General features: G+C 62.6%; 3 protein-coding genes across 3 annotated transcripts in view; 2 read left to right on the top strand and 1 right to left on the bottom strand.

The window, feature by feature from the left end:
* Nucleotides 1-4786, top strand: part of CHLRE_05g248200v5 (uncharacterized protein) — a 7975-nt gene extending 3189 nt beyond the window's left edge. The window contains exons 4-7 of the mRNA XM_043062550.1: nt 8-44; nt 109-1373; nt 1586-1957; nt 2224-4786. Coding sequence (XP_042924599.1) covers nt 8-44; nt 109-1373; nt 1586-1957; nt 2224-2267 — 1718 coding nt within the window. The 3' untranslated portion in view covers nt 2268-4786. The remainder of the gene's footprint in view (nt 1-7; nt 45-108; nt 1374-1585; nt 1958-2223) is intronic.
* Nucleotides 4787-5735: 949 nt separating this feature from the next.
* On the bottom strand, nt 5736-12791 carry CHLRE_05g248250v5 (uncharacterized protein). The gene is made up of 10 exons (XM_043062551.1): nt 12484-12791; nt 12350-12376; nt 12032-12211; nt 11393-11599; nt 10771-10947; nt 10054-10206; nt 9371-9484; nt 8761-8829; nt 8373-8447; nt 5736-8047 (listed from the first exon to the last, which is right to left on the bottom strand). The coding sequence occupies exons 1-10, from the start codon at nt 12634-12636 to the stop codon at nt 7640-7642; spliced, it is 1563 nt and encodes a 520-aa protein (XP_042924598.1). The 5' UTR covers nt 12637-12791; the 3' UTR covers nt 5736-7639.
* Nucleotides 12792-12901: 110 nt separating this feature from the next.
* CHLRE_05g248300v5 (uncharacterized protein) lies at nt 12902-23763 on the top strand. Its single transcript, XM_043062552.1, has 15 exons — nt 12902-13248; nt 14135-14221; nt 14572-14642; nt 14882-14967; nt 15624-15748; nt 16348-16479; nt 16743-16808; nt 17026-17140; nt 17417-17508; nt 17748-17843; nt 18794-18890; nt 19530-19615; nt 20112-20237; nt 20681-20761; nt 21327-23763. The coding sequence occupies exons 1-15, from the start codon at nt 13102-13104 to the stop codon at nt 22221-22223; spliced, it is 2304 nt and encodes a 767-aa protein (XP_042924597.1). The 5' UTR covers nt 12902-13101; the 3' UTR covers nt 22224-23763.
* The last annotated feature ends 2 nt before the right edge of the window (nt 23764-23765 follow it).

The following is a 23765-nucleotide window of genomic DNA, read 5'->3' as shown; positions in this document are numbered from 1 at the left end:
GCATCAGGAGTCGCTGGCCGCGGCCTCGGCTGGCGTGCCGCCCGGCGCCGCCGCCATTCAGCTGCAGCAGCTGGGCCGCCCGCTGATGAACGGCTCCTCCTCCATGAGCGCTGCCTCCCTCGTGTCTGGCGGCACCGTCGACTTTGCCGGCAGTGCGGGTGCCGGCGGCGCCGCCGCGGGCAGCGGTGCCACGGGCCGAGCCAGCGTGACGTTCTTCTCCGACGCCAACCTGAGTGAGGAGCGCGACTTCGTGGCAGGCCAGGTGTACGGCTACATGACGCCGCTGGTGGCACGCAGGCCCTCCCTTGACCGCGCCGCCGATGCCGCCGCCGCCACCGAGGCCGCCGCCGCCACCGACACGACCGCGGTCGGCGCCGCCGGCGGCCGCGCGCTGCGTGAGGAGCAGCGCGTGCGCCGCCGCTCCTCCAGCGGCAACCTGGTGGCGGCGGCGGCCGAGCCGGGCATGCCTGCGGGTGTGGACGGCGGCGCGCCGGTGGTGGTTGCCTGCACCAAGGCGCCGCCGAGCGCCTGGTTTGCGGCGGACGACAAGCTCACGCGCACGCGCATCTTCGCCATCCAGGGCAGCACCTCGCTGGAGCACTGGCAGATCAACCTGCAGTTCGAGCCGGTGGTGTTCGAGGACCCCAAGTACGGCGTGCGCATCCACCGCGGCGTGTACGAGGCCGCGAAGACGCTGTACGACGACGTGCTGCCGCTTGTACGGCAGCATGTGGAGAGCTCGCCGTACGCCACCATCAGCTTCACCGGCCACTCGCTGGGCGGCAGCCTGGGCACGGTGCTGGCGCTGCTGCTGCTTATGCGCGGCGAGATCAAGCCCCACAACATCAGCCCCGTCTACACGTTTGGCGCGCCCGCTGTCTTTTGCACCGGCGCCGTGCCCAACGCGCCCCACGGCCGATGCGAGGCCTGCACGCTGCAGTGCGAAATCGGCGCCGCCGCCAAAGAGGCGGCGGCGGCGGCCAAGGCCGCAGCGGCGGCGATCGACGCCGCCTCCGGCGTCTGCTCCTGCGGCGGCGGCTCCGCCGGCCGCGCCTCCGTCACGACCACGATGCTTGGCAGCCTGGCGGCGGCGGCCGCCGGCATGGAGCAGGAGCAGCTGATGCCGCTGGGCCTCATGCAGCGCCTGGGTCTGAGCGAGGATCAGGTCGTCAACGTAATCATGCACAAGGACATTGTGCCTCGCGCCTTTGTGTGCGACTACACGGCGGTCGCGGGCGTGCTGCAGCGCTGGATGCCGTCCTTCCGCGACCATCACTCGCTCAGCGAGCAGGCCGGCCCGCACAAGAGTTTGTACAACTTCGTGGGCCGCGTGGCCGTGCTGAGGCCCAGTGCCGACCTGCCCTTTGTCAACGGTGGGCAAGGGCTGTGTGTCGCGTGCGTGTGTACGGCTTTTGTGGCGTGGTGTGGTGTGGGATGTGTGTGGCTATTGGGATGAGGGGTCGAGCGGGTTGGGTTTCTGGGATTGGATGCGTCGATCTGCATCCTGCCGAGTGCCGGTGCCGCCCGCCCTGGCATGCGGTTTCAGCCGCTGACGCGCAAAACTTTCCGCATTCATCCCTCACAGGCCCGGCCGACGCGGCGCACCCCATGCTGCCCAACCACCCCGCGCTCTACCGCGTGGGCGTGGACGACGCCTCCTCGTTGCCGCCGCTGGACTACGCCGCCGCCTCGCTGGCCTCTTGGGACGACATCCTCGAGGGCCTGAGTGCGGCCGTCACCAGCGCCGCCGCCTCCGCCGGCTGCCCACGCGCCACCGCCAGCCGCCACACCGCCGCTGCCGCCGCCACCGCGGCCTCCAAGAAGAAGCGCGCCGGCGAGCTGGCCGCGATGCAGCGCGGCGTGATGCACTTTATGAACCAGCCGCACCCGCTCACCATGCTGTCGGACTACCAGGCGTACGGGCCGCAGGGCTGCATCAGCCGCTTCCACAACCCAGGTGCGTGGGCTTTGCATGTGCGTTAATGTATGTGTTTATTGTGTTGGTTGAGAGTGTAGTTGAGGGTGCAGGGTAAAGGCGTGCGCGGGGCTGGGTGCTAGGAAGGGCTGTAGGCAGGCTGAGGTGGGAAGGGAGCAGAGGGTGGACGAGTCTGGCATGGCAGGTGTGATAACGTGGCTGGCTGAATTCCTGACCCCAACCTGTCAACATCATCTCGTCTTAATCATGAATGTAACCCCACTGCTGCTGTTAACCCTTGCCCGCAGACAACTACACCCGCGCCCTGCGCGCCCTATCGGGCCGCTGGTAGGCTTGCCGACCGGCAGTGCGGTGGCGGCATTAGCGTAGTCGAGGGCCATGGGACTTGAATGTTTCGGGAGCAGCAGCAATCCGGGCTGCAGAACCGAAAGCGTACTTGGAGGGCCGGACCGGGATGCCCCGCTTTCCTCACACACACACAGATGTTGTTCGTGTGCGCGATGCGGAGCGTTGCAAGCGTGATTCCATCGGACAGGCATACGCTTTTTTGAAGGTGCTGGTCTGCCTAACCAAAGCCAAGCCTTGCAGTGAAATGGATTCGGGGCTATCCCGTATCCCGCCGCTTGCAAGAAAGCAATGGAGAAGAAATCCAAACGTTCCTGCGTCTGCGTGTGGATTTGTGAGTCGCTAGCCACGATGTCGTCTGGGGACCTAACAAACGTCTGCGAGTCAACGCAGCGCATGTACGGCCTCTCTGACGTCACCCATTTTAGCATGACTCCATGTGTGCAGTGTGTCTCGAACCCTGGATTTAATATGTGTGGGTGTGCGTTCTGGCTTGTGTGCTTTGTGTTTTCGTATCTGTATTCTAAACCTCTTGTGATCTCTTGGTTGGTGTCCAACATGTGACATCCCATCATTGATCCGTGAGAATGGAAATGTTGCGGCGATCACACGAGAAGACAAAAACACTTGCATGCGCGGCATGGGTAGACAAGGTGGATGCATGACGGTGTGATGGTTGCGCGTTTTCATTTGAGCAGTTGGTCTACAGTTCTTCAGTTGGATTGTGTGATCGTGCGGGCGGGCCAGGCGCGCACACACAGGAATACGTTCCTCGCGTGTTGACCAGTAAGCGAGTCACAAGCTGTGGACTCCAACAGCTCGCGCTGACGTCCTCTCGCTACAATCTTACATTTCTAACTTTGACTTCAGCATGGGAACTTGGAGCTTTTGCATGGTGTGCGCGTGCCATGTGTGGCAGTTTGGGCCTCCGTTATTTTGGAAGAGCTCAGGATTTGCGCACTGTGCCAGAAGTCATCGCCGCAAACAACAAACCATTCATCGGTGGTTGCAAGGCTCGCCGCTGTCCCCCATTGCTGCAGGACAAGTCTGATGAAAGGAGAAGAGGCGTCGCGTACAGTACCTGCTGGTTGGGGGCGGCTGGTCTTGTTGACCCGAAGAAAGTTGTTAGAAAGCACATTTCCGGGCGCCGTCTGGTCACGCCATTGGCAGATTGATTGCCGGCGGTTGGACTGGCCCCGAGTAATTTTGTCGTGTGCGTTTGTTGCGGTGATTAACGCCAGGTCTGGCCGGGAGCTAGTAGATAACGCTGGAGGATGGATGGTATATCCAAATCGGGAAGCGCCCTTTTTGTTCCGGGTGCCTGGGGGCTTTCACGGTCATGAGGACGAACACAGGACGCCATAAAACGCGGGGGCGAAGCCCCTTACCGTCGGCGGCAGTCGAGCACTGGCGCTCAGTGTGCCTGTTCGATTTTGAGGCAGGGTGTGCGTTGTTGTTTTTGGGCGTTAGGGTGATTGTGTTGGGACAACAAGCTGCGCCGCTGAAGGCGCACGGACACAAGCATCAGAGGCTGAATCGGTTTCAAACGGTGGGAGTCGAAAACGGGTAAGGGGGAAAGCAGGGTATGGAAGCATCCGAATGACACGAATCATCAAGGGGCACTCGGAAAGTCAGGGTTAGGCCACACGCACGTTTGGGTGGGGGGGTGCACACGTGCGACCGTTGTCCGTGCCGAGAGAAGAAATTATTCGTGTTGATACGGCTGAGTACTTTTATTTAGGGGGCACGGCTGAATGTTATGGCCGTGGCACAACAAATGGTGGAGAGTTTCCCCCTGGCCACAGTACAATACTTTTTGTTGCGCATGTGCAGTACAAGTGAAGAAGAAGAAGAAAAAGCGCACGCTTGCACTTGAAGTTGAGGTTGAGCTCGAAAGCGCCACTATATCATATCTGTGTGGGCGCATGACTACAACAAGCTGAAGCAAGGAAGAAAGGCACAGAGGACTCGGTATGGCATTGTATGGTGCGAGGCCCGGTGACGTGTTGGGAATTGGGGGTTGTGCACGGGGTCTGATCAAGCACACTCACGCACCGCCCGTGCACGCACACGCGCACACACACACACCCACGCCACGAAGTTTATCTTTCATTGCGGGAGGGACCATGCGACATGAGATGGTGTGAGCACGACTGTCGAGAGGGCGCGGGCCGACCACGTGGCTGTCCGACGTCGCAACTGTATTCAAAATCTTAGTGGACAAACAATCTTATTTTAGAGTTGAGTCTGATGGCAAGAGCTGGTAGCGCGTTTACGCAACGGAGGAGCCAGGGCTGCAAATGTGGTCTTGTGGCGGTGAAAGTTGACCAGCTACGGTACCTAGCGGGTGCAGAGCTGCTTCATTGTCTCTCTGGCGAGCAGGGCAGTACCTCATACTCGTAGGGAGTTAGGGTACCAGGCCACTGGGGTCAGGCCACTAGGGTCAGGCCACTGGGGTCAGGCCACTAGGGTCAGGCGTCAGGACCACTGTAATTCTAGACGGAGCACGGCGGCCCCTCACTACTGCTTTTCCGCAACAAGGTTACGAGGGCCGGCAAGACACCGCAGCTTCCAGCCGTGGGGTACGGTATTTGCTTCCCAGTCATTCCCAGCCGTTGAAATGTGCTGAGGGGGTAATCAGAGACGAGTTCCCGTTGTAATCCCGGCGCACAAATCCCACTAAAGGCTAGGCAGGGCAGGCGTCGCAAAGCATCTGGGCGGTTGCTGCACCGATGATCACACTGGCTGGCGCAGTCCTCACGCTCCGGGCGCCCTGCCAGGTGAAAGCACCACACAGAGAGTATGGGGTATGTGCTTCCCTGTTATTCCCAGCCCATGCCAGGCAGTGCCAGGCAGCCAGCGTACAGTACTCAACCACGGGATATGCTCGTGCACTCGACTAGTCCACTACCACCCTGGAGGGCTGACCCCACGTGCGGTGTTGGTGCCGGTGATGTGACGGTCCGCCTGGGTCCGCCTGACGCACTGTGTGGGCGGAACACGGAAGTTCTACGACACACAAGTATATAACCCTGCGGACGGCGCCCTGGGGCATCTAGATGTGTCTTTTACCGACTGTCCTACTACATTTGGTATCGAGAAGTCAAAGTCCGTCGCTTCGGCTATACGAGAGTCGTGAAGGCACCAACACACAGTTGGCTACTGGCGATGCCCAGCATTGGGGGTATACGCGACGTGGGCCTCATCACCCCACTGCCACGCACAGAAACACAAAAACGGTTGCCAAAGAAGTACTCTCTACGCTAGCGTGGTGACTGCCCGGGACGTGCAGTCCAGAAGGGGGAGAGTGTGGGCGGAACACGGAAGTTCTACGACACACAAGTATATAACCCTGCGGACGGCGCCCTGGGGCATCTAGATGTGTCTTTTACCGACTGTCCTACTACACACTGCCGTAAAACGCTGTTGCAATGTTGCACGGAGCCCCTGGGGTGTACACGTTCAGTTACACTGCCTTGCCGCACTCTGTCCCCTTGGTTTGATCCATCACAGGATACCAGGGGTCCGTCCCTTCACGAGACTGGCCAGGGAGCCTACAGGGGCTACGATGTGCCAACCGAAGCAATTGCCATGTTCGGGGCCACGTCACTCGAAGGGCCGACACATGGTCCTCGCGCGCGAGTCCTTGTTAAGATGTACAATATGGCATAACGGGCTACCGCATGTCGGAGTAGTCATACGTCCCGGCGACGAGGCGATTACCGTATTGGTCCCGTTTGGCCACGCAACCGTGAACCTGACGGTTGCCGGCACTTTCCGGAAGCGGACGCGACAGGAGCTGCAGAGCGACATTGAACTCCGAATACCTAATTAACTACAATCGCCGGTATCGGTCATGTCCCCGAATGTGACTCGGGCGCAGACTCTGTCTATGGGCTGGGCCGACGCCCGACGGTACGCCCGGTCGGCGTCCTTTTGTCCACCGGCTCGGACGCGCGGTCGCCGCCGAAAGCAGATAGTGGCTCAAGATGCAAACGTCTTGCCCCAAAGAACAACTTCACGTCGGCCGCAGCTAGCGGTCCAGCCGCGCCCGTCCGGGCGTACCTTGGCCACGCAGCCCCGAGGTACTTCGCACCCGTCCCTACCCGGGTCAGCCCCCCGTCCGCCTCGCGTCCGCGGTCCATCCTCCGACATCCCAATCCGAACACCCTCCGAAACCCGCTGTCCCAATTCCTGCAGCGACCTACACTGGTGCTCAATGGAAGTACCTCCGACACGACAGAGACTTGGCGTCTCCTCGCAGAACACATGCGGCATGTGCAGCAGCCTCGTCAGCATTCTGACTTGGCTTTACTTGTGTGTTAGCATTTTAACGCACGGTGTGGTTATTTCCAATGTACGCAGCGTATACTGAGTGCGCTCTGAGTATCTTCGGGCGTGACATCGCATGTCGCATGCGCCGGCGGCCGGCAAATTCCAGGCTCCTCCTTAAAGTCAGCTGTGGCTGGACTGGGCAGCGGGTTATGCAGCGGGATGTCGGCCTGTGTGTGGCTCGGCAGGGCTCGCGCAGCGAGCAGGAGCTCAAGGGGCATTCATTCGCTTTTGTGCTCACTTGCTTACGCACCCCGATTACCCACCAATCACTGTACATAGTGCGAAGACTGCACATGCCATCAGGCTAGGAAGGCATGGTGACCGTGTGTTAGGAAAGCACAAACGGAAAGGGTTGACACTGTGCGTGGCGCCGTGTGTGACGTGTCTGTAATCAGGGTGTGGGGTGGTAGGGCTGCACGGGAGGCAGAGGACGTGTGCGTGGGATACAAGGTGGGATGCAGGCATGCAGGCAGGCAGGGATTGGTGCAGAGCGTGCTGGTCGGATTGAGGTTCTCCCAGGCTCCCGGGATCAGTTTAGATCGCATTGCTGACAGCCTTACACGAGCTGGTTGCTGACGCACTTCACGGCCCAACTTGGGACCTGGCCGTGCTGAGACTGCTGACAATATCACAGGCCACCACACTTTCAGTTGCACCCGCCAACCGCTCCCCACACACCCAGACGCCCATGGTGATGATACATGGAGATTTATCTTCCCCGAATCCGAAACGCATGGGCGTATACGAGAGTTTGGATACTCACAAGTCTCACACACGATCAGTTATCGAAGAAGTTTGGATACGCACACACGATCCTTGATTGGTTGCGTCACGACCGTGCTTGTATCTGACTTCCTCACCAGACTATGTGGCTATGTGCGCATTCGTTTTATAAAGGATCATTGGCCTCATGTGAGCCCGCGTCGTACAACCTACCGTACAGTCCTCACCACCTAGCCTCGCAGTCCTATCCACACTGCCGCCGCTCCCGGCGCTCGGCCCCTGCCAGCTAGCTATCTACACCTACTTCTCCACCACAAACTCCTCAATGGCAATGCCGGTGTGCCGCGCCGCCGCCTGCAGCAGCACGTACACACAGTCGCCCGGCTGTAGCGCCGACACGCTGATAGCCCGCCAAGACCTGCTGCCGCTGCTACTGCTACTGCCACTGCCGGTGCTGCTGCTACTGCCACTGCCGCTGCTGCTGCAGCCGCTACCGTCACCTGCCACCGTCATGCTCTCGCTACTGCCGCTGCTGTTGCCGCTCCCACTGCCGCTGCCAATGCTACTGCTACTACTGCCACTGCTACTGCCGTCGCCCGTGTGTCTCTGTGGCTGTGGCTGTTGTGGCCCCACCAGCTTGACTGTCTCGGCGTTCTGCAGCATGAGGCTGTGGCGGCCGCCGTCACGCGTCTCAACCTCCACCAGCACCTGAGCACGGAGGGCGCCAATAGCAACGGGAGAGGGGGGTTGCAGATACCAGCCCAAACTAAACCGAACCCAATGCATAAGAGCGAGGAGGGAAGGGTAAGCTGTCGATGAAAGGGGGAATGAGCAACCACAAGTTCACATTGTGCGTGTGTGTGGGGGGGGGGGGGCGTAGTGGGTGCACGTGGGAGGGTGGGGGTGCGATGCAGGAGTGTGGACGATGGCAAGGTTCGCCGCGCACACCTGCTGCTCGCCACTGCCGCTCTGGTTCCTCTCCCCACGGCATAAGCTCACACACAAACGCACGCACGCCACCGCACCCACTCACCAGCGGCCGCCGCTCTATCTTGACCCGCCCCACCAGCGCTGTGCGGGTGCGGCCGTCGGGGTCGGCCACCGACACCTGAGACCGGGTGGGTGTCGATGTGTGCATGTCTTTTCGAGAGCAGGGTTTTAAGAGAGCAGGGTGTTAAAACAGCAGGGTGTTGAGACAGCAGGGTGTCGGAACATAAACGCTACTCTATCCACTACGAAACGTAGCAGAGAGAGCTTACAGGGGTGTGTTTTTGGGTGTGTGTGTTTTGGAGTACACTCACGGCGTACAAGGGCAGTGGGTCCTTCCCTTCCCAGAAGTATCACCTCTGCCCCTGATAAAACCCCTCTCCACTCCCTCCCCTCCCCTCCCTCCCCTCCCTCCCCTCCCCTCCGGCCCGCACCTCCGCCCCGCTGGCCAGCTCGCTGAGGTAGCGGGTGCGGCCGCCTGGCGCCGACACGTAGGCGTGCACCTGCAGAGGTAGGGGCGCAGAGGTAGGGGCGCAGAGGTAGGGGCGCAGAGGTAGGGGCGCAGAGGGGCGCAGAGGGGCGCAGCGGCTGGTGGCTCTGGAGATGCATGCATGCTGGCGGTGGCGATGGTGGTGGCGATGGTGGTGGCGATGGTGGTGGCGATGGTGGTGGCGATGGTGGTGGTGGTGGTCGTGGCGATGGTGGCTAGGAAGAGGTGCGCAGGCCATGGCACATATGTACACATGCACACATGCGCCTGTGATTGCATGCGGGCCAGTGCGCGGGCTTGCAGTGGCGGCGTTCGTACCCCTCAACCGCAGCCCTCCCTCGCCCCATACTCCCTTCCCCCGACCTCCCGCCCCTCAGCCCTACCTCCCGCAGCCCCTCCCTCGCCCTCCCGCCCCGCCGTCCCCAGGTCCCCGTCGCGCCAAACGCCTCACCCGGCTTCGCGCTAACCCTGAAGCGCACCTTGCTATTCCCCGAGATTGCCTACTGTCTACCACCTTCTTAACTAATCATGAATGCAAACCTCACGCCACCCACCGGCCCAGCGTTGACCCTGAAGGGCCTGCTGGCGATGTAGGAGGTCTCGTCGCACTCGCTGTGCACCAGCGCCAGGCAGCGAGCGAAGCTGCCCACCAGCAACCCCTCGCCGGGCTGTGGGCGTAGGGTGGTGGTGGTGGTGGTGGTGGTGTGTGTGAGTGTGAGAGAGTGTGTGTGTGTACCGTAAAGCACAGGGGGGAAAGGGTCGACACCGGCGGTGTGTGTCGGGCATGGGGAGGAGAGCGAGGAGGGTGTGTGTGCGAAGGGTGGGGCGGGGTAGGTCGGGAGAGGTGGTGCAGGAGCGGGGCGGGGAGTAGGTGCAGGCAACGCACAGCCGTGTAGGTTTTGGCTTCCAGCCCCACCCTTCCATGCACCCAGCCCAACCCTTGCCCCACCTCTTGTCCTGCCCGAATCAACCCTCATTCCCCTCCCCTCATCCCAGCGTCCCACCACTCTCGTGCATATTCCCGGAGATCTCAGCACAGCCCAACGCAAGTCGGGCTTGGTTCTCGCAACCCCGACCGCTCTCCCACACCCCCGTATGTCTCAAACCCCCGCTCTTCTGCATTGGGTTCGGTCTAGTTTGGGCTGGCATCTACAACCTCACCGCTCTCTCCACCACCCCACATACTTCTCAACCTCGGCCCCGCCCACCCAACCTTCCCCCCCCCACCGTGCCTCACCTGCAGCAGCCCAGCCAGGTCCACACACGCCCGGTCGCCCATACCCAGTGGCCTCACGGCCACCACCCGTGCCGACTGGTAGGCGTGTCGCGCCGCCGCGCCGCCCGACTCCTCCGCCGCCCGCCGCCGTACGTACGACACAAGCTCCCGTACCTGCATGGGGTGGGGGACGGGGATGGGGGGCGGGGGGTTTGTGCGTTGGTTTGTTGTGCCTTTTAGCACACGCCAGCAGTTGCTCAAAAGGGCAAACACACGGCCTAATGGAGCAGAGAAGCAACATTGACAAGAACAAACGGATCCATTATCTTCACCATTACAAACATCGCTCCCCAGCCACGCATCTCGTTTCAATCTCGCCAATCCGGCTTCGCGTTCCCACTTCTTCAGTTTGAACAGGCCAGTATTCAATGCTCAGGGTGAGAGCAACCACCCCCTCTCACCACACCTCCCCCTACCCATCGTCACTTCCCACACCTCCCCACACCCATCGCCACTCCCCACACCTACCCACACCCACCGCCACGCCTCAGACCTCCCCAAACACGCCCCACACCTCTTTAAGCATTCACCTTACACTCCCCGCACACCTCCCCACCCCTCCCCACACCCCTCCCCACACCTCCCCACCACTACACCACCACACCTCCCCACACCGCCACAACGCCGCTCCCCAAACCTCCCCACACCTCCCCACCGCCACACCACACCTCCCCCCACCTGCGCCGGGTCGTCGCTCCGCAGCAGCACCCCCGCCGTGCCGCCCTGCAGCGCCTCCAGCATCAGCCTTGCCTCTGCCGCGCTGCCCGCCGCCGCCAGCAGCCGCAGCACTGGGCCGCCGCCGCCGCCGCCGCCAGCGCCCTGAGCTAGGGCGACCAGGTTCTCGGCAGGGATGACCTGCGGAGTTGTCCAGAAACAAGTTTAGTAGATTTGAAGGAGTTAGGAAGAGGCGAGATAAGTGCACAGCAGGAGGAGGGGAGCAGGCACGACGGCCTTGGTGCGGGCTCCCACACCATTGGGCCTTGGCCTGTCGCCTACCACCAGGCGTTGGGTTTGATGCCTTTGATACGACCCCCCTGATTCCCCTGCTGTTACCCTGGTACCCATGTTTGAACCTTGCAACCCCCCGGCTCACGGAACCATTCCGCTCTGCATGGGCGGCTACCTCCCTTCTCCCCCACTTTGGGCTGGTATTTACATTCTCCCCCCCCCCCCGAGTCGCTCCCCGGGAATGGGGACCATTGTCGCGTGCCACTCCATTGTCAAAGCATAGGCCACGCTCTCCTCCTCGCTCTTATGCATCGGGTTCGGTTTAGCTTGGGCGGGTATCTACTATCCCTACCTTCCAGTCGCTTGCATCCAGCACCAGGGCCCACTCCCCACCGCCAGCCGCCGCCTGCGACCGGCTACCGCCACTGCTACCGCTACTGTTGCTGCTACCGACGCTGCTGCTGCTACTGCTGTGCCGGTGGCCCGCCAGGCACTGCACCCGCGCCTCCAGCGCCCGGGCCGACTCCGCGCCGTCCACACGCACCACCTCGCCCACAGCCTGCAGCCAGTGAAGGTGTGCGCACGTGTCAGCAACGATACAGAAGAGACGTTCATCACTATTGCTTGATTTGTGTTCGTGTCAGGTGTAGGTGTCAGGCATGACTGCATTGAAGAATGAAGACGTGTGTACCGGGTGTGGACATGGGCATACATAGACATGGAAAACGCACAAGAGAGAGAGAGACACCCTGAGTCACATGCGACTCTCCCTCCTCTGCCACGGCCCGCGCCCAATCCACACGGTTCCGCTGCCTTCCTCCTCCTGCTCCTCACTGGTCCCTGCCTTCCACATGCCCATCCCCATATTGCCCCATCCCCATATTACCCCATCCCCATATTGCCCCATCGCCCTCGCCCACGCCCACGCCCATCCCCCACGCCCATGCCCCACGCCCGTGCCCCACGCCCCCACCCCTGCTCGCTGTCTCACCTGCCCTCCGGCCCCCTCCCCTGCCGCCGGCCCCTCGCTCAGCGTCCCCTGCTCGTCCAGCCGCAACGCCCGGAAGCGCGCCAGGCCGGACCAGGCCGCCGCCAGCCGCAGCTGCGCGGGCTCGGGGCCGAACACGTGGGCGGCCACGGCGCCCGACTCCAGGCCCACCTGGAAGGCCGCCTGGGGGGGGGGGAGGAGGAGGGGTGATGGTGTGTTTCTGTGTGTGTTTGTGTGTGTGTGTGTGGTTGCGCATGTTGGGGGCGGGAGCGCGGGGACTAGAGCATGTTGTGAGGGGGGGGGGGGGCGCCGCTCCCCCACCTTGCTGTTTGTTTGCAGCCAAATTTCCTGTAGGTCGAATGGGGGCAGGAATGGCGTGTAGGTTGGGCAGCATAAAGTCTTCGTCTGTCAGGACTCAGGAGGAGGTCGTGGGTGGGGCTGCGGGTGCAACATACCTTGGCCGCAGCTGCCACAGTTGACGCCCTGTCACCAGCACGCCCCCGACTTGACGGCACACCACAACAGCGCTGCAATATATGCTGGCTCCAACTCTTCCCGCTACATGTATGCGCTCTAGAAGCGCTTCGCGGGCGCACGTTTACTTGCATGGTTCTGAACTTCGAGGGCGCCAGAGTTTTGGATTTTAGGTATGTTTGGTAGCAACTCTTTGTTCTGCAGATGCAGAAACACAAAGGGAAAGCGACAAGCGATCGGCCCCATGCTGCCGACAGCATTCGTAATGTACCAAAACCCAAACCTGGTCAATTATCACCAAATTTTAGCGTTGCAGAACTTTCGAAGCCTGTTGATGCTGCTGCATGTAAAAGAGTGCCAAAGCATCACAGAAAACTGGACTGTATAATTGGATAGCGCGTCTTGAGCTCCTGCTTATTTCTGCGTACACCAACTTAATTCTTACCTCAATTCTATCGTTTTTAATTGTCGCGGATGCTTGGATGGGCGTTTGTTAGCTAGCGTGTGGTCGGCGCGTGTGGTGTTAAGGCGCGGTCTCGCGCCTTGACCGCATATAACTCACTGTACTACCTTCAGCTTGACGACGTGCTACATCAACAATGGGGGGACCTGGAGCTCGCCTGGGACCGAGCACGGTCATTCGGATTCAGAGCGACGTCGCGCTTGATCCGGATGCGTACAAATTCTCGTTCAAGCGACTGCTCCAATTCATGGGACCCGGCATCCTGATGAGCATCGCCTACGTGGTAAGCGGATGACCGTTCGCGATGTGCGCACATCCGGGCGCGCGCAAAAAGCAACGTCGAAGCTTCACTGAAAGTCAGAAGAACCGCGTGCATCGTCTACGCGCTCGTTGAGGCACCTGAAGCGCGCAAGCAGAGCGCGTGTCGCGAGCCTGCGCGGCAACCGTCACCCAGCGCCTGGCGCGTGTCCGGTGTAGTAGCAAGCCGAAGCCGGTGCATACGCGTATGAGAGTGAGAGGGCCCCGCTCCACGGATATCTAGATTACTACAACACCATCAAGTGTATCTATGGGCAGCAGGATGGCCACAACAGCAGAAGTCAGCGCCGGCTCAGCAGGGCAAGCAGCGCGGCCGTTCGCCGACCAGCTTGACCATATGCTACTGCCGGGACGCAACGCCGCGGGCGCACGCAGTGCCCCAGCCGCCCACCCACCCCGGGTTTGCAGCTACAGCCCACTCGCTGTCTCGCGCAGCGCCGCCGCTGCTCGTCATTTGGTCAACTCCCGCTGCCTTGTCGGAGCCGACCCACATGCCCGCTCGTCCCGGCTCCCCTCCCTCCCTCTGTGTGTTGTTGCAATGCGGCCCTGTGCTCACGTCCGCACCGCGTCCCACCCGCGTTCTCCGCCTTACCCCGTTCCTCCTTCCCCTCCCTCTCTTCATCCTTCGCCTTCTTTCCTCCTTTCCCTCCCTCCCTTCCTCCCCTCATCCCATCCCGATGTTTCAACCTTGCAACCCCATCCCGCTCCTCCTCCCCCCCACCCCACCCCACACATTTCCCGCCCTCCCCCGCCTTTCACACACACACACACACACACACACACACACACACACACACACACGCACACGCACACACACACACACACACACACACGCACACGCACACACGCAGGACCCGGGCAACCTGGAGTCGGACCTGCAGGTTGGCGCACAGGCTGGCTACGTACTGCTGTGGCTGCTGCTGCTGAGCACCCTCATGGTGAGGGCAGGAGGAGGGCGGGAGGGTTACATTCATGATTAATTAAGGAAGTGGTAGAGTGGTAGACGGTAGGCCATCTTGCGGAGAGCAGGTGTTCGGGAGGGAGGGGCGGGAGGGAGGGGCGGGGGGGGGCTGGAGAGAGGAGGCGGAGGCGGAGGGAGCGAGGGAGAGGAGGGAGCGAGGGGGAGAGCGGGTACAGTTTGACGGCGTGACAGATGCAGTTTCAGGCCTGCACCGGTGTGGCCGGTGGGATCGTGCGACGCGATGCCCAACGCGTGCCACCCCTCCCCCTCCAACCTCCACCCTCCAACCGTCCACCCCTCCACCCTCTTCCTCCACCACCCCCTCAGGGCTTGGTGGTCCAGCTGCAGGCTGCCAAGCTGGGCGTGGTCACGGGGCGGCACCTGGCGCAGCACTGCAGGTGGGGTGTGGGGGGGGTGTTTGCAGGCGTGGCTGTGTGTGTGTATGTGTGTGTGTGCGTGCGTGTGTGTTTCGCGCCTGTGTTTTTGCGGGCATTTGAGGGGGCTGGGGACATGGCAAAGCAAAGCAAGTCACGATGTGAATGAGGTGCAGCGCTGACGCGCGCCACAAGCACGTCCGCCCTCTCAACCAACTCCCAACTCCCAACTCCCAACTCCCTCGCGTGGCGGCCCTCCCCAGGCGGCAGTACCCGCGCCTGCCCCGCCTGGTGCTGTGGGTGATGGCGGAGGTGGCCATCATCGGCAGCGACGTGCAGGAGGTCATTGGTGAGAGCCATGCGTGTGTGCGTGTGTTAGTTTGGGGGGCGGGGTGGGGGAGGGCAAGGTGAAGGTGGGAGGGGGGAGGGGAAAGGCGGCAGGGGGAGGGAGAGTACGTACCAGCCCAAAACTAAACCAAACCAAACTAGCGGAGCAATATGCAGAGGCGACAAGGGGAACCGGGGGGGGGGCTGGAAGTGGGGCAGGCGAAGTTGGTGGTGCAGGCAAGGGAGGCAACAAGGTGGGGAGTGTGGCGGGGCGGTGGTGGTGCGGGACGCAGCGGCGGTAATAGGCCGGGCGTTGCGGAGGGCTGCATTGGGCGCCGGGGGGGGGGCGGTGGCGGGGACAACATGAACAAGATGAAGCTGATGACAGATCGGACAGTGCTTGGGGGCATCACACCACGCGGGCGCATTGCGTTTCCTAGGTAATGCCTTTCGCAGCCCCCCAATCCCGCCACCTGTACCTGGCGGAAGGCAGTGCTTGGGGGCATCACGCCACGCTTGTGCATTGTGCTTTCGTCACTCGCCCATCCCTTTCGCAGCCCTCAATCCCCCCACCTGCCCCACCTGTCCCCCGGCCCCCAAAGTTGACTACCCCAAGGTTGACTACCATTTCCCCAACAAACCATGAATGGAAACCCGCCCTCCCTCCCTGCGCTGCAGGCTCCGCCATCGCGCTGGCGCTGCTGTCGGGCGGTCGGCTGCCGCTGTGGGCGGGGGTGCTGTGTACGGCGGTGGTGTCGTTCAGCCTGCTGTTCATTGAGCGGCTGGGCATACGCGTGCTGGAGGTGGGGAGTGTTTTTTGGGGGGGGAGTTGGGGTGGGGAGAGGAGTGGGAGAGGGGGTTGGGGTGGGGAGGCGGGAGGAGAGGGGGACTGGAGGGGGGAGGAGTGGGGAGCGGTCTGTAGGTACCAGCCCAAACTAAGCCGAAGGGCGTGGGGTGGGCGTGGGGTGGGGGTGGTGAACGGATATGCCGGTGATTGCCATGGTGCGGAAAGGGGCGCTGCGTGTGGCGAGCTGTGCGGCGTGATGGGCATACACAACGCCTCGTGGTGGTCGGTGGCACGGGGGCGGGGAGGGCAAGGACCAGAGCCGCCCAACGTGAGCTCCTTGGTGCGGCGAGGGTCCGCATCACATGCCACACAATGCCTCACAAGCCACACATTTGCAGACACACACGCACTGACACGCCTGCGCCCCTCATTTCACTCGGCACTAACACACACTTACGCACACATACACACACACACACACTTGCACACGCACACACTTGCACATGCACACACATTTACGCACACACGGGCACACACAAAAACACACACACACACAGTTACGCACACGCGCACACACTCTCATACACACTCTTACCCACACGCGCATACACACAGGGTTTCTTCGGCGCCATGGTGGGCGTGATGGTGGTGGCCTTCGGCGTCATGTACGCGCGGGCGGACGTGCCGGCGGGCGAGGTGCTGCGCGGCTTTACGGTGCCCTCGCTGCCCAAGAAGGACCTGCCCGTGGTGGGTGTAATGAGGGGGGGAGAGGGGAAGGGGGAGCACATGCAGAGGCAGAGGCGACAGTTGCAAGCGAGGATACTTTTGGCCTTATGGGAGGGGGCCGAGGCGTCGTGGAGCAGCAGGGAGAGCGGCGCCGGCTGGGGACAGGGGGGGAGGGTATGAGGGTGCGTGTGGCGGATGGGGTATTGCAGAGGGAGGGGTGGTTGCTTGCCTCATCCCTGACCTCCCTGGCCTCCTCGCACCCCCCCCCCCTAACACACTGGCAGGCGGTGGCTCTGATGGGGTCGCTCATCATGCCACACAACATCTACCTACACTCGGCGCTGGTGCAGGTGGGGGCGGGGGCGGGGGGAGGGTGGGCGGAATGAAGGGGCGTGAAGCGGGGACTCTGAGTAAGCGAAGCGTTGAAAGGTAAAAGGGAAGCGGGATGTCAGGGCAGTGCTACACCGGGCATATTGTCATCAAGAGCTTTGGCTTATAACTCGTAACAACCATTACCATCGTCGTAACAACCATTATCATTACCATCGTCTCGTCCCGACAAAACAGACTCGCAAGCTGGGCTCGGACCGGCCCGCTGCCAAGCGCGAGGCGATGTTGTACTTCGGCATCGAGTCGGCGCTGTCACTGGTGGTGGCGGTGGTGATCAACCTGTTCATCACAGGTGGGTGAATTTGAACATGACACGTGTGTGTGTAGTTGGTGTGAGGCGTGTGTTTGCGTTTTGGGTTTTGGGTTTTGGGTTTTGTGCATGTTTGTGTGCGTGTATGGGGAGGCTGGGTTAGCGAAACCCCACACTCCTCTTCCCATTTCTCCTCCTTACCCCACCACCATCATCCCGCTACTCCCCCTCCCGCTACCCTGCCCCTCCCGCTACCCTGCCCCTCCCCTACTCCCCCTCCCGCTGCTCCTCCTCCGCTCCGCTCCGCTCCCCCTCCAGCCGTGTTCGCCGCCGGCTTCCACGGCGCCGAGCTCCCGGACATCGGGCTGCAGAGCGCCGGGCGCTACCTGGGCGACACGTACGGCGAAGCGGTGAGCGGGAGTGTGTGTGCATGCGTGTGTGTGTACGCATGTGTGTGTGTGTGTTCAAGCACAACGAAGCAGGGGTTCCACGCCTATATCAAGTTGTATTTTCACATTCGGACCTTCCAATCTGGCCCCCTCCATGCACCTGCCCACCTTCCGTCCCACTCCAAACCCCCTCCCCCCACCCCCCAACCCAACCCAACCCAACCCCAACCCCCACCAAACCCCTCACCCCTCCTGCCCAGGTGGTGTACATCTGGGCCCTGGGGCTGCTGGCTGCGGGCCAGTCCTCCACCATGACAGGCACCTACACCGGACAGTTCGTGATGGGCGGGTACCTGGTGGGTAGGGGTGAGGGGCAGTTCGTGATGGGCGGGTACCTGGTGGGTAGGGGGTGGAAGGCTGGTGGGGTGGGCGGTGGCTGGAGGTGGGGGTGGGGGGAGTTGCACAGGATTGGGAGAAGGGGCGTAGTTGTTGGGTGTTTGCAGGGGGGGCTGGAGGACGGCGGGTGGTGGTTGGGGGATTGGGGGCTGAAGGGTAGAGTGGGGAGGACGGTGGGTAAGTGGAAATGTGGAGGCTACGGGTGGAGGTATGTGTGTTTGTGGGTGTGTTTGTGGGTGGGTGGGTGGGGGGTAATCAGGCGGTTTGGGGTAAACCACCGCACCCTCACACCCGCCACCCCCAGCTTAACCCCCCGCCCCGTCTTCTGTGCATTTTGTACCACTTTTCCAAACATCCTTGCAACCCCCAACCCGGCCCCCCTCCACCCGTGCTGGTTCGCGTGGTCGTGCCGTTTTTTACGTTTTTACTTTGGCTCTCACTACTACTCGCATTGCACGTTTGCTTGTATGTCTGTGCCGCCTGTTTGCCGTTTGAGTCCGCCACGCCTTACTGCCGCTCGCCCATTTCCTGTGTGTGCTTCCCCCTGCGCGCGCGGCTCTGGCGTGGCTTGCATTGCTGAGCGATTAGGTGAGTTCGCGGGGTCCCGGTTTCGCGCCGCAGCAGCTAAGCTAGCCACCTAGACGCATGCACTCAGCTTCTTTACCAACGAGCCTTACTTATCACCACTACTACTCCAGACTACTTTCTTTCAATAGGAACTTAGTATTTTAGCGTTAGCCGCCACGGAAACACGGGGGAACCAGCAGCCTGCCGCTGGCGAAACAACGGTATGGAATGCGTCGCGTGTGCCCGCTGTACCTCTGGACGTCGGCACTTCACTTCATATTTGATACACACCATCCCATGGATGGCTACCCCCTCCACCCATACACACACACGCAACCCACAGGATCTCAAGGTGTCGCCCTGGGCCCGTGTGGCCATCACCCGCGCCGTGGCCATTGCGCCCACACTGGCCGTGGCACTTCTGTGCAGCGGGAGCAACGGTGAGTGTGCCCCGGCTGGTTGGCTCCTCAGGATTTGGTGTGTTTGTTTCCGGTCGGGGCTTCTGAGGGCGCCGGAATGGGGGAGGGGTCGGTGGTAGGGCGGTAGTCAGAGGGGGGCCAAGGGGTACGGGACTGTGTGGCAAGGGAAAGGACGGAAGGGGGGTGAGGCAATGCACGGAGGAAGTCCGCAGCATCCAGGCAAGCAGCAACGCAAGCGAGAAGACGAAGACTGGTAGGAGGCCGCGGGTGGCGAGAGGGGAGTACAGAGCTGCAGGCACGGGGGGCTAAGGGGTACGGGAGGGAGGGTCAGAGGGAGGCTGCTGAGGGCGCTGGGATGGGAGGGGAGGTGGGGCCGTGGCGGGCGGGGTTGCGGTGGGCTGCGGGGTGGTAAGGGCCGTAGGGCATGGCTGCGGCAGCGCGACTGCGTGGGATGGGGTGGGGTGGGCGTGTGTGAAGATGAACATGAGGAATGGAAAACACAAAACGCCCCCCCCCCTCCTCCTGCCCTCCCGCCTCTCACCGCCCCTCCAATCAAGATATGGTCTATTGTCTGCCACTTCCTTACCTCAATCGTGAATGCAACTCCCCTTCCCTCTCTTCACCACTCCTCACCACCCCTCTCACCACCCCTCCTCCCAGGCGACGGCGACGGCTCGGCCCTAGACCAGTTGAACCAGGGCCTCAACCTGTTGCAGTCCGTGCAGCTGCCCTTCGCCCTGGTGCCGGTGAGGGGGGAGGGAGGGGGAGAGAGGGGAGGGGGGGGGGGATTACATTCATGACTGCTTAAGAAGAAGCGGAGTTGTAGCGGAGTTGTAGCCAGGCACATTGGTACAGCAGGCGCGGGGACACCACGCGGGGGTTCGCGCTTGGGCATACCTGGGGGTGCCGCGGCCGTGGGGCCCGCGTGCGACTCGGGAGCCGCACTGGTGAACAGGACACACGCCACGCCGGCACATCCCCCCCCGTGCTTCCCCAGCCTGTCTCCCACTCACACACACATCCACATCCCCCGTACCCGCCTCCCCCCGCTGCACCCCTGGACGCCGGCACTTCCACGTTTATCACCATACAAACCGTGCGCTTGAGTGGCCTGGCTCCCATGCACACACCTCCGTTGACACCCCTCCCCGCCTCCCTCCTTCAGTGCATCCTGTACCGCTTTTCCAAACATCCCTGCAATCCCCGCCTCCCCACCCGTGCCTCCGCCGCCCCGCCCCCCAGGTCCTCACCTTCTCCGCCAGCCCCGCCATCATGGGCCGCGCCTTCGCCAACGGCCCGCTGCTCAACGCCGCCTGTTGGGCCATTGCCGGCCTGGTGGTCGCCATCAACGGACTGGCCGTGTACCAGGTGTGTGGGGGTGGGGGTGGGGCTGTGTGGGGTGGAGGAGGATTTGGTGGGTGGTGAGGGGGTGAGCGGGTGGGTGGGTGGGTGGGTTTGGGTGGGTGGGAGGGTGGGAGGGTGTGGGGGGTGGGGAAGGGTGGGTGTGGGTTTGGGTTGGCTGGCTTTGGAGTTGCGGGGAATGCCTTTGCCACCAACCCTCCATCCTTCCAACATGCGCACCAACAGCCTCCCATCCATGCAACCCTCCAATACACCCCTCGCCTCGCCTCGCACCCCTCGCCTCCCCCACCTCACCTCACCTCCTTCGCCTCCCCTCCCTCCCCTCCCCTCCCTCGCCTCCCCCGCCTCGCCTCCCTCGCCTCGCCTCCCTCGCCTCGCCTGCCCCACCTCCCCTCCCCTCCCTCGCCTCCCCTCCCTCGCCTCCCCCCCCCCATCGCCTCGCCCCACAGGTGGCTTACGAGTACGTGGTGGCAGACCCCTGGGTCTCGGGCGCGGTGCTGGCGGCGGCGGTGGCGGCATACCTGGCGCTGGTGAGACTGGGGAGGCCGGCGAGAGGGGGAGAAGGGGGTTGGGTTTGTGTGGGGTGGGTGGCATGTGCTGGCGTGGCGTGTGCGAGAGGGATACCGGGCGCCGGTGGGCGTCAGACACAGGGTTGACGCATGGCACAGCCGCGAAGCAGGGGGCTGGCTGGAGGTGGTTGGGTGGCTGGGGGTGGTTGGGTGGTTGGGTGGGTGGGTTGGCGTGTGGGTGGTTGGGTGGGGTGGCGTGTGTGTGTTGGGTGGCGTGTGTGTGTGTTGGGGGGGGGGGGGGTGGCGTGCCTAGCGGGGAGACGCCGTGCCGCCCGTGCGGGATGTTGGGAACGCTCTGGACCCGTGGAACGGATAGGGCGTGGCTGGATGTCGCAGGCCGCGCGGAGGGCGTACCCCTCTCCATGGCACCCTTTCGCAACCCACCTTTCCCAGCCCGCCTTTCCCAACCCACCTTTTCCAGCCCGCCTTTCCCAACCCACCTTTCCCAACCCGCCTTTCCTGACCCCATTTTTCCAACCCACACTTGTTTTTTTCTCAACCCACCTACCTGCTACAACTCCCACAGGTGGGCTATCTGGTGGTCGGGCCGCAGTCGCAGCTGGCGCAGTGGCTGGGCTACAGCCGCGGCCCGCAGGGGGAGCCCTGGCGCGACGACGCCGATGGCTGTAGCAGCGGCAGTAGCAGCAGCGTGGATGGCAGTAGCATGGGCGGCAGTAGCAGCGGCACCGGAGGAGCGCGCGCCGGCGGCGGCCGCGGCGGCCGGGGCCGGTTGGTTGTGGAGGGGCAGGGCTCCACGGAGTCTTCGTGGCAGAGCGCGCGGGAGGATTTGGAGGAGGAGGGGGCGGGAGCGGCGGAGCCGCTGCTTGGCGCGGCGGTGTCTGTGGGTGAGGAGGCGGAGGCGGGGGCGCAGCGTGCGGCGGGGTGCGCTTGCTGCAGCTCGTGTCGGTGTTGGGCGGTGGCGGCGCCGCCTCGTGCGGGCGGAGCAGGAACGGGGGTGCGGTGCGGCTGCGCCGGCGGTGCGGGCGGCGGCAAGGGCGGGTGCGGCGTGGCGCGAGTGGTGGGCGGGGGCAAGGAGGGGGTGGAGGTGGGTGGGGGCGGGAAGGCGGCGCCGGCCGCGCAGGCGCAGGTGGTAGTCTGGGAGGCCGGCGGCGGCAAGGAGGGCGCGGGCCTGCAGGTGGTGGTGGTGCGGGAGGGGGCTGCGACGCAACAGCAGGGGCAGGCGCAGGCGCAGCAGGGGCGGCGGCGGGGAGCGCAAGAGCAGCGGCCACGGCAGCAGCAGCAGCCGCAGCAGTCGCCGCAAGGCGCAGAGCTGTCTCAGCCGCTCTTGGCAGCTGGCGAGAACGAGGGGGAGGATGAAGGCAATGATGATGATGATGACGTGTTTGAGGAGGTGACAGACGAGGAGCAAGGGGGAGAGGCGGCGGCGGCGGCGGCAGTGCCGCCCCGCGGCCGCCGGCAATAGATCGGGGTTGCGGATTTGCGCTTCGTCCATTGGACGTGTTTTATATGGACCAAAACTTCACCTCAGCCGTTTGGGTGTTTCGCGGATATCGTATGGTGGGTGTGGTTGTTTCGCGGGTGTGCGGCGCTGCTCGCATTATTCATAGTGCCGAGCTAGTCAGGTCCCAAGTGTGGGACAGGAAGCTTCAGATTTTGCATGGATACTGAGCGAGTGCAGCCGATGCAAACTGCCATGCACGTGACATACGGTATATCAGAATTGTCCACAACTCTGCACCGCAAAACTGGTTGCGCGGCTGTTTGGCTGCGGCTATGTGCTTTGCTTCATCGTGGCGTGAGAGGGTACGGAGACAGAGGGGTCTCAAGCAGGGCAGTAGAAACTGTTTGATACCAGTTTTTGTTAAGAGAGGCGCGCCGGAGAGGCAGGGAGCGAGGCGAGAAACGGAAGCTGCTAGCTGCGGCCTGCGGCAATGCGGAGTGCAAAGGAAAAGACAGGTAGGGGCTTGGCGGGTCTGGCTGGGTTTTAGGGCACGGTTGTAGGGTGTGAGTGCCAGTTTGTTGCTTGGAGAGAGAATAAAGTGCGTGCTGTGCTCGAGGGTGGCAGGCCCACCAGGGCGCGCGACCGCACCAACGCCCCCAATCAGATGGAAAAGCATGCATGCATTTTGTTCTCGTTGCGCCGGAGTTGTGCGAGAGCATGCAAAAGCACCACACACGCACGTATGTTGCTGGGATGTAGAACGAGGATGCATGTTGGGGTTCGGTCTTTCGTAAAACCAGATGCAGCGGTCTATCTACGTGGCCTGAGTGGTGGGGGCCTCCCCTGGTGGGGGCCGTAGGCTGGTGGAGGACGACTGGATGAGTTAGTTCGGATGGTTGCAATGATTATGTTCCCGGGCCATCAGCGCACTTTTATCGACACGAACGGACGCTGACCGGTTGGGTGTGACGGCTTTCCGGTAGTGTTGGTTTTGGCCCTGTCGAGCGGCAGGTAGCGATTCGCAAGGTGCACTGTGTTTCAGAATGGGAGGATCTGTAGGCATTGGCAGCGTCACGTGTCGGGCGGAACAGGGTTTTTTGGGGAGTTACGCAGTTGAGGAAGGTACGCACGTGTGTACTGCACAGTGGGAGATATGACTCGCATACAACGCACAGGATTGGTGTCGAGCTTGGGATGTATGAAGATGTCTGGGCACCAGGCGGCGGGCGGCCGCGGCATGCCCGCTCGCGTACCGTCGGCTAGTCAGGTTTAGCGGCTATCCCTGAGAAGCCGCTGAGGACAGGCGCCAACCAACACTGGCATTTATTAATTTGAAGACATGGAAATGCTGTAGGCATGTGGAGGTGTAAAGCCAAGGCGATAGGCATGCGGCTGGCTGGGCGCAGGCGACGCGGGTGACGGCTTGCCGTCGCTTGAGTTGCAAAAGCTTGTGGGGGGCCCGAGCGAGGCTGACCTGACGACAGGACAGGCCGATAGGGGGCTAGGGGTCTCCTGTGATGGGGGCAGGCGAACCCCAATGCGGCTGTAAATCAATGGCTGCGC

Source organism: Chlamydomonas reinhardtii, chromosome 5, assembly GCF_000002595.2.
Source record: "Chlamydomonas reinhardtii strain CC-503 cw92 mt+ chromosome 5, whole genome shotgun sequence".
Lineage (NCBI taxonomy): Eukaryota > Viridiplantae > Chlorophyta > Chlorophyceae > Chlamydomonadales > Chlamydomonadaceae > Chlamydomonas > Chlamydomonas reinhardtii.
This window is presented reverse-complemented; position numbering and strand designations above follow the sequence as displayed.